At 39.8% G+C, this 10,231-nt stretch overlaps 1 protein-coding gene across 1 annotated transcript; it reads right to left on the reverse strand.

The window, feature by feature from the left end:
* Window positions 1-16: 16 nt before the first annotated feature.
* Window positions 17-9,279, reverse strand: polk (polymerase (DNA directed) kappa). The gene is made up of 14 exons (XM_023281493.3): window positions 8,365-9,279; window positions 7,919-8,038; window positions 7,621-7,773; window positions 6,366-6,497; window positions 6,110-6,260; window positions 5,736-5,951; window positions 5,392-5,516; window positions 4,182-4,348; window positions 4,051-4,083; window positions 3,836-3,932; window positions 2,961-3,132; window positions 1,781-2,806; window positions 787-835; window positions 17-662 (listed from the first exon to the last, which is right to left on the reverse strand). Exons 1-14 carry the CDS (start codon window positions 8,494-8,496, stop codon window positions 581-583), a joined length of 2,655 nt encoding a protein of 884 aa, XP_023137261.1. The 5' UTR covers window positions 8,497-9,279; the 3' UTR covers window positions 17-580.
* Window positions 9,280-10,231: the final 952 nt, after the last annotated feature.

Below are 10,231 nucleotides of genomic sequence, written 5' to 3' on the forward strand. Positions count from 1 at the left end.
AGAATGTCACCAAAAGTGAGATGTCAGCACAATAGAAATGAATTGTTTTATTATAGAATTATTCTCTTATTTTCATTATTAAAGATATACAGTATTATTGTTATTATTATTGGTACAATAAATACAACTTGAAATCATTGGAAATATCACAATAACTTAATAAAGATAAATTTAAAATTCACTTTACCACCAATATCTTCATACATTATAATAATATTCTAATTTTCTTCACAGAAAATAGACAATGGAAGTGACATTCACAGGCACTAGAGTCGCTAAAAATCTCTGAAACTTTTCTAGAATTTAAACAAACTGTATTTATTTTTCATTTTGTGTATGGCTTAGAAACCACAAATAAGGTATAACTGTGCAAATGCTTAGCTTCTCATAACAGCAATCTAAATAATAGCTTTTTGAATAGGAAACTAAATATGGCTTTCAGTGCAATGATCTTGAAGACAGTTTGAGCAGCAGAGTGTATAACATGAATAAAATCTGTCCATTGTAAGAATGGGACTGAGAGAGTTGTGTTTCACTGCCTGCAGAAAACCTCATCCAGGTGAGGATGGATAGATGATCGTCATCTGAAGAACTTGTCTATGGTGATGCAAGGACCGAGACCTTTAGCCTTTTTAGAAGGAGGAGAAGAAGGCGAGTCCTGTCTAAGTCGTGAAAGGGACACAAAAAACAAACAAATTAATACTACTCTACCAATAGTACATGAAATATGCCGACACCACCTATCAGCGTTTTATAAAGCAATAATCTCTAAACAACCAGTCTCACCTTTTGCTTTTGCCTTTACTCGCTTGCCTTGACAGCAGATGTCCTCTGTCTACAAACAGAAAGACACTTATTGACATGGATAGAAAAAAAAACTCCATTGTCACCTCTTCTCTGACAAAAAAAATGACATCCATTGAGGAGGTACACAATTGCAGCACCTCTTCAGGAACATAAAGAGTGCAATTTTCAGAGGCAGGCTTGTTTAAGAGGAAACCTGGGAAACAGTTCATTGTAGGAAATGAGTAGGTGAGAAAGTGATTTAGCCATTTCCAAGACCAGGGCAAAAGGAGCCCCATGGGGTGAAATGAGATGTCTTTTCTCGGTCTGAATCAATACAAACTTCTCACACAATGTCACTGTCAGTAAATAACAAGGTCATAGGCCACTGACACTCCGCCAAATAGACATTCCTGCTGTTAACTCCAAAGATGTCACGGAATCACAACTTATAGACACTGCTAACAGGATGGTGACTGTCATCAGCAGAGATGGACATACACTCAAGATTTAAGATCCACGCAAGAAACAGTGACACAATTTGAGCCCCTGAGTATCCAGTGAACAAAATGATTAATTACTGTAAACAATATTTTAATAATACCATGTGAAAATGTGAACAGGATTCTCTTGTACCTACCTAACTACCCGTTCAGCACCAAGAAGCAACTAAACGCAGTTTGTGACTGAGCTGGTGAACATAATGGAACATTTAGGAGCTAAAGAGCAACATATTTCCCTCAGGAGCTGGTAGAGCTTGATGAAGAGTGAATATTGGCCTGACAATCAACAGTTCCACATGAAGGATAATGTTGCTCTGTAACTGTTGGAAGTGTAACTAATTTTAATTATTTTCATTTAAAAGGTGATAATATACCAACGTTGTGTTCACATCTTGTTTCCAGTGCTGTCATGCAACACAATGAAAAAGTGCAAAGAATGGGGTTTGTATTAAGTGAGAAAGTGCTGAACAACTTCATATAATACACACACTTACCTCTGATGTTGATATTTTTGACTGCAGGTGGATTCCTGGAAGACGATGTCTGTCCCCCCAGCTCATGTAGGACCTGCTGGTTCAGGCAGAGGTCAACATGGTGGTTGAAGACAGTGAGGTCATCGGTTTCCTGAGTCAGCTGACACACAGGACAAATGAGGACGGGACCTTTACTGTTACATGACTGCGGCTGTTGTGAGGTCACATCTTTGCTGTCTCCTTTAATCAATGGACCCTTTTGAACAGAACTGTTTTTCAGGCTTTGTTGGCCTTCATGAGGAGAATCTCTGCTCAGCTCTTCACTGTTTTTTGACATTTCCCCTTCAGCCTCACACTCCCCTCTCCGTCTGTGCACTACTTCACTTTCTTGATGGTCATTCTCCAGGTCCAAGTCTGACTCGCTGTCAGAAGCCGTGCTTTGGTTTGGTTTTCTAGTGGGATCATTAAGACAGTGGTCAATGTGGCTGTTGAAGATGTTCAGATCGGTCGTCTCCACCCGCCTGAAACACACAGGGCATGTGAGGGTTTCTGATGATGTCCCACCACAGCCTGAAGTGGATGCGTGGGCCTCTACAGGAGAAACAAGCTCATTTTCTGAGACATCTGAGGCTGCATTTTTATTGTCGTTTGCTTTTGTTGACGACTTTACAGCCTTTTCAGCACAAATGCCTCCAGAAGTAATTACTGAAGTATCTTCTTCAAGTCCTTCCTCTGGTTTGCTTCCATTTGCTGCCTGGAGTTGCAGTCTTTTGGCATGAGCCCTTTGGAAAAAGGACTGTTGGGGTTCCTTACCAGCCTGACTCTGCTTATTTCTCCAGGGAACTTCCTCTTTTCTCTGGTACTTCTGCATAAGTGGAGGACACACGAGTGGTGAGGCTTGGAGGGAGTGATTCTCTTTCTCAAGGTTTTGATGCATGTCTTTGGAAGAGCCACTACTTTCTGTCTTGCCTGGCTGAAGGAAGCCAATGATGCTCTTCTGCAGGGGCTTTTTGTCGTCCAAACTGACGAAGGCGGACACTCGAACACCTACAAGCACAAAAGCAAATTATCTGGAAAAAACTTCAAAATGAACGCCAGCTGTATTATTTTTTTCCACATGCAGTGTGTCACAGATCATTTAGATTTATTTCAAGCTAGTTATATTAATTGATATGTCAGTTGTACTGTCATATCTAATTACCCATGAGCCTCAGCCTGAGTGGCTGGGGGCTTTCATTTTCTATTTCCGTTTTCAGTAAGTCCTTAGCAACAGCAAAGATCTCATCCACTGTAGCAACAGCATATGGCAGCGTCAGTGCCCTGGTTTTCACCTCGAAGTTCACGTTCTTCAGCTTCAGTGTTACCGTTTTAGCCTTCGTAACAAATGAGACACACAGTGGAATTCACATTAGGAAAAACAGTTAAGGCTATTTCTGTCTGCTTTCCAACAACCTCCTAATCACTGACATAATCAATGGCACTGTACGGAAGAGCTATAAATAGAAGAGAGATGGAAATCAGTATAATCTCTCATATCAATGATTGATTTGTCAGAATGCATTTTGTGAGTTTTCATAGTAATGTGATCATCTCCCAGGGAGATACTTCCAAGGCTGATAGTAGCCCCTGCTGTCTCTTTAATGGCCCTCCATTTCCTTCATCTATCAGGGCCACATCAGGACCCAGGCAGGGGGGTGATGGTTGTGCCAAGCCATCCAGTCTTTACTCTATCGATTCACAAAGGAACGGACAGGTTCAGGTAATTGTATGAGACTCTGTTTGGAGTCTAGGTGATGCTACGAAGGCCAAGAGAGGCCATTTTCTCTGTATTATTTGTATAGCTATGTTATGTTGTGTATTTCTGTTCAAATACCCCCAGTACTTGCTTCTCTTTGTTCAGTCTGAGACAATCACATCATGGAATGGTAAGATTCATTCCGGCAATATCACAGCAGTTACAAAATCTAAGCGATGAGCATACAATATACCGAGTTGATTTTACAAGGATAAGTAGCCAAAGATATGCACAAGTGTGTTCGTGTAAAAAACATTATCAATGCAACCCTCATTCTGTACCTTCAGGTCTTCTTTCTTCATGTCTTCTGCAAGGTCTTCACAGAGCTCCCTGCACAAAGAAAACTGCTCCTCAGCTTTACTCAGTTCTCTAAAGGTCCTGTACAAACAAAGCATCAGGAAAGAGTGGGGCAGAAAAGAAATTCAGTGAGTCAAGAGGATGGGCATTTTTTTAAAAATTCAGTCAGTGTCTATTAACGCTGTATTTAAAAACAAACCTTTCTGTGCTCATGCTTTTTCTTTCTTCGTGCCTGCAAGAGACCAAAGACAGTAATTAAAATCAAATTTTTTTCTATTTTTATCACTTCAGTTGTACTGAATGATTTTTTTTTTTTTAAAAAGGCTATACCTAGGAATAAACGTGGAGCCCAAACCAAGAGACACTTCCATGAAATGATGCCAGGAGGTCTCTGAGAACAACAACGACAGCAGTGCCATCTGCTGGCCAAGATGAGAGCAGGTACTGATGCTCAGAGCATTTAGCATCTTCTCACTCACCTTCCCGATTCCACAAACCTAAAAAAATACACAAGCACATTGTTACTGTCTATAAATAATGAAAAAGACTTTCTTTCTACAATTTTTCTCACATTTGTAGCACATCACACCCCTTTATCCAAATGCATTTACTAAATCAAACACACGACTACCATCTTTCCATACATCAGTGTTCTATGCTTACATTTACTTAATGAAATAATGCACGACAATATTTAGGGACAAAAATATATTTTTTCATATTTTTATACAGTAAACACTCAATGCTATTCATAAGACAAATGAAAATCAATAACTAAATTACCGAATCATTTTTAAACGTAAGACAAAAACTTGAGAAACACATTGAGCTTGATCAGTTCCTCCCTTTTTAAACAGCACAGTGTCTATGAAATCTTTATGGGGGTTTTGAAATAAGCTTCAGGATTTTAACATTTTAAGCCATCTGATTCTAGTATTTGACCCACATATTCCATTTTAATCCTTTCAAACCTCTCAGTTAACCAATCTTGTTTAGAGCGGAAATCCTTAGCGTCAGACAAGCAAAACACAGATTTTAACACACCTTATTTTCCATCAGCTACATGGTCCAAACACTAAAGGTCGTGACTCAGAACTAAAAATCGATCTGCTTAATTTATTAATCTGAAATGATTAAAAATTTAGCTGGGAGAATATGACTGCTGGAACTGACGTGTCACGATCGGCTGATGGTTTTACTGGAGAGGATGTCTCACTCTGTTGCAGCTGTTTGAACTGAACTCTGCCTGTAGACTAAAGTTACAAAGTGATGCATCTCTAACATCAATAATCTTTGGCTGAGTGCAGACGGTGCTGTGTCAGCTTGCACAGAGACACAAACAGCCAAGGTTTGAGCTGCTACCTCACTGTTTAGTTCGCTGATCTTTGCTATCAAGAGTGACAGATCTCATGAGTCAATTGCACTGGTACGCCCAAATAATTAGTCACATATGGACACTATAAATTTCACTCACATATGCGAGTGAAACACTCTCAAGCACATGACTCTGCTTATGTTTTAGTTTCAATGTGTACTGTACTTTGCGAACTGGAAGATTCTCGATGAAGTCCATGACGGCCTCTCTGGTGGAAGGGAGTCTGTATTGGCCGTTGGGCTTGTTCTTGTCACTGCACACTTTGGCAAGCATCGTGTTTGGAGCAATTCCTAGAAGATTGAAATGTGTGATTGGAAAGAGTATTTGTAAACAAATGGCTGGTAAAACATGCCAAATATATTGCAGTATTTCATAATCTGGACATGTCCAACTGCAGGACACTCTGGATACTGTATATTATTATCAAGGTATATCACTAAAATACAATCATAATGAAGGACCGTAAAATACAGTGTTTTATTAGTAACATCAGAGTGGTTTTCCTTCACCTGCACTGGCTGTCAGCCTGGTTTTCTGCTCAATACGAAAGCGCATCTCCCTCACAGCCTCCTCAACAGACGTCCCAAACACCTCGAAAGCATCACCAGCAGCACCTTCAGAGCCCAGCAAGCCGAGGGAAGAGTTTGGACTGTCTTCAAACAGCACCGGAGAGAGGTCTGTCTCCTCCAGCGCCGACTCCTGAGGAAGCTCGGTCTGCTTTTCATCTTTACAGAAAATAAATCATTTCACAGAATGATTAGATGGATCTCTGGAGTGTGAAACTTAGCAACTTATTTACCAAACATTCCTGTGTCTGATTATGAAATTAACATCACACCCCACTATGTATTCATTCTACATTTTCAAATGAACTAAGCCCTGCCTGTAGCGATGCTTCTAGAGCGATAGCGGTGTGTACGTGAGGACTCTGGCCAACTCTGCCGCTGTTCCAGGTGGTCTGTGAAATCTAGATAGGCTTCATCCAGACTCATTGGCTGGAAGTGAGGGTCATAGTCTGCAAAAATCTCCCGGATCTGACAGAGAGATAACAGTTTTATGAGCATCTGTTAGCAAGGAGCCACAAAAGGGCTGCTCAGCATTTCATTGTGTCTGCGTGTGTACTTTGGCATCACTCTTACCTCATCACTCACAGCTCTGTATTTATCAAAGTTAGTTGAAACAATGACTAAGTTCGGGCAGAGTTTCTTTGCAATGAAGCCAGGCATAGCAGCTCGAACTCCATATTTCCTGGCATGGTAGTTAGATGTTGACTGAAAAATAAAAGAGGGACATGTAGATTAAACACTTAAAGAGACAAAGGGGCCTTTTGGATTTCATATATTAAACTCCAGTTTTAATGGTAAACTGGTTTTGAAGTCATATTAGAATTACAGTAATGTCATATGTAATTGATGTAAAGTATCCATATATATATTATGGGGATTAGAAGACTTTCTGCTATGTGGTTAATGGATTCTAGAGTTTATTCATGCTTATATTCTTCTACTTATGTCATCTATGCTGCCTATTTTTTTCAAGTTTATACCTTTATTATTAGATTTTTGTCTTTCAAAGTAAGTCACATTAGCTTTCCATGTAATGAAATACAGTATATGTACGAAACTTCCATCGTGATTAATATTTTAGTCATGTCCTATCAGATCTTCTCTGTGATTAAACAAATTGTGATGAATAATGTGACAGAATTTTGAACTCTGTGACCTGTAACCCAGTACTGACACTTAATTACCCAGTTAATTACCCACGACTTGCTTATGTTAAGGTAAATGTGAGTACAGTCTGTTATGTGTGTTTTCTTTTGCTTTGCAACACCATAAACTGTCCTAGAAATTTTTGTCATAAATGTGTCAGATTTCTTAGACTACATTTTGTGTAAAAGTCATGTATGTATCCATATTCACGATGAAAATAACGCTTTTCTGTTTTAAAATGGCTTTGACGTAACTCTACTCTCTTGCTTCCTTCAGAGTATGTGGATCTATGAGGTCTCTCTCCAGACATCTGAACTCTCCCGACTGTTCTTAAACACGGTAAAAGTATTTTATGCTGCACAATAGTGAGTTTATTACTGGAGTTATTCAGCCATATATATTTGAATTGGAAAACTGATTCTGAAGAAGAATAATGACACGGAAAGCACAATCCCACAAGCTGACAAGATTGGTTTCCAATATGTGTTAGGAATAAAACCCTGGCGGTCATAATCCATGTTTTTGCAGTGCAGTTTCATGGAGGAAATGCTTAACCATGACATCTGATTGCTTCTTTTGCTCATTACACGCCTTCTGGTAAACAAATAAAGAGCATACGAACATGTCAACAAGGTAAAAAAGAAACAAATTTGATTTTCACCAAAGGAGATCTTTAACTCACCAGCATACTCATGGATCCTACAGCCATAGGCTTGTCCTTCAGCTCAGGACAGTCTCTCATCTCCACAGCAGCGTAGAAAGCGTCCATGTCCACATGTACAATCACACGGCTTAGATCTCGACTCATCTCCAGCACTGAGGCCGTCTTTTCCACCTAAACAGAGATTTGATGAAAAACGCTTAAGTAGCATGATGTTTAAAATGAGTTTCATGCATCTCATCATATTTGTCTGCATGTGTACTGAACCTCGATAAAGAAATGAATCCCAGCTTTAACCAGGCAAGTCTATATGTCTTACCTGAACTTGTGCTTTCTTTAGCTGTTGCTCTGTGATCTGTGCCTTTTGAAGCATCATTTTCTCAATGCGCCGGTTCACCTGCTGCTCTCTCTTCAGCTCATTCTCGTAAAACTTGGATCCCTGCAAGGGAAGAACAAGGGCAATGAAGAGTTATATAAACTCAGTAGCACAGTCATAATGAAAAGCTGCAATATAACATTTATTTTTGTGGACTGTATGTCATAAGAAAGAGTCTGTAAAATGGGCTGTCAGTTCCTACTGTCCACAGCACACTGCAGTATTATTTGTACTTTTCTACACATCCTTCTGTGAAGATTCTGGCTACACAGGTGAACCATTCATCTTCTCAGAGACAATCTGAGCAGATGACCAAGATTACACATGTCTTTGAGGATGTATCGATGGTATTTTGTTAAAAAAATGAATTGAACAAGTGAGTTGAGTACCTTAGATGACTCCATGATGATCTTGTTGATTTTGTCCCTATCCAGACCCTCCATACCAGCCTTGTTGTCATTGAGCGCCATCCTGGAGAGGAATCGCTCTTCTTTGGTGGATGTAGCCCCATTATCCATCATGAATAAACTGATTCTTGATGGTAAAACTGACGTTTGTTTTGAGGCGGTGTGACCCAATGTGCAACGATCTCGACTCTACTCCAAACTTAGACGATACAGCTCTAACATACCGTAGCTGTGTGTCCCATCACATGTGCCCCTTTTCGAGTTAGACCAGATGGCCGGCAGTATTTCAGGAAAAGGTAGGTTTCCCCCTGAATAGCAACGCCACAGTGAATCAGACCGTTCAGCTGTCTAACGATCATGTCCCTACATGTTTTGAAAAAGTGACGACACAGATTTTGGCGGCACTTCCGTGGTACGTCATCGTCGAAGAGGCGGGGCTAAATAAACGGTTTCCCTGAAACCTGCAGGCGGTGTGACTGCTTTGTGTCTTTAAAACTTACATCTTGAAATACTGATTTCTCTCTGACGTAAGTGAGCTTTATGAACCTTAGACTGAGGTGTTATCGGCGTGTCCAAAGTACTGTACACGAAATCCACCGAGAAAAAAAGGCGTACGGAAGAAAACTAAGCACAAAAAAAATGCTGCGTAATGTAACCTTTGGCATAGTTTGTTGCATGGCTCCACACCAGAAACACTTTTCCACAGAAATCCTGAAAGAATAAAGCTGCACTTTACTTAGAACGATACTGGATTAAAATCATCATCCCCAAAACAACGTTCATCGCTTTTCAGACCTTCGCAGTATCACCCAAAATAAAACCAGTATAACCGGTCTTGTGCCAAACAGTGCTCAACTGCCAAAAACTTCTTGCAGGAACAACGATCCTCGTGTCTCTGCAATATTTTACCAGCTCCAATATTTCAACCATGTCTTTAAAGGAGCCCTTTCAACTCATAATGCTGTTTCCCACCTGCCAAAAAGTGATTGCAGACCCCACACAGTGACTGAAATGTTATTAATGCATCATAATAATAACTTGATTTCATTGAGGTGGGTTATAGAATACAGTCCATATGGTAGTTGGAATAGTGAGAATTTCTTTATGTTATGCACAAAATGTGTCCATAAATCATGCTAATTACAGTCTGGCCAATGACACATATCAAACAAATACGGCCTAAACAACACAGACAATACTATAGGATTGCATATAACCATCCATAATTTAATGCCTGATTGCGCTATAAACTGCAAAAACAAACACATAAATTAATTAATTAACCACAGGCATAACTTATGTGTATTTGCACGTTATGAATGATCCAGACAAAATAAGCAGTAAACAGATATAAACTGGTCAATGCAGATTTACCATGAAACGTGCAATAATCTTTGCACTAAAAAATACCACGTTTTTTTGGATGCACTGTTAGCATTTCAGTCACAATGCAGGGGCTGGATCACTTTTTGACAAGGGGAGAACTGCATTACGTGAGCTGAAACGCACCTTTAAAGGTTTAAAAAAAACGACTGGATCGGTTATAATCCAGGACACAGAGCAGGGAAACTAATGCACAGGCACGTATACTTGCTCTTTCACAGGGCGAACACCTTGTATTTTACTTGCAAAGTCTGTATGTGCAAAGTACATTCAGCGCACAACGCGTGTCACTCATTGCACACACAAAACACCTTTAATCAAGTGTATTTCCGGTATTAATGCATCTCCAGTTTACCTGACTTCGACACGGCTTCTGTTACACTGCATTTCCTATTTATGAAAATAGCTGCTTTTAATTTTACAGCAGTTTTATGTGATGCTGTGCAGTTTGACGCTCCAGTACGCA

The sequence above is a fragment of the Amphiprion ocellaris genome, chromosome 6 (assembly GCF_022539595.1).
Source record: "Amphiprion ocellaris isolate individual 3 ecotype Okinawa chromosome 6, ASM2253959v1, whole genome shotgun sequence".
Taxonomy (NCBI): Eukaryota; Metazoa; Chordata; class Actinopteri; family Pomacentridae; genus Amphiprion; species Amphiprion ocellaris.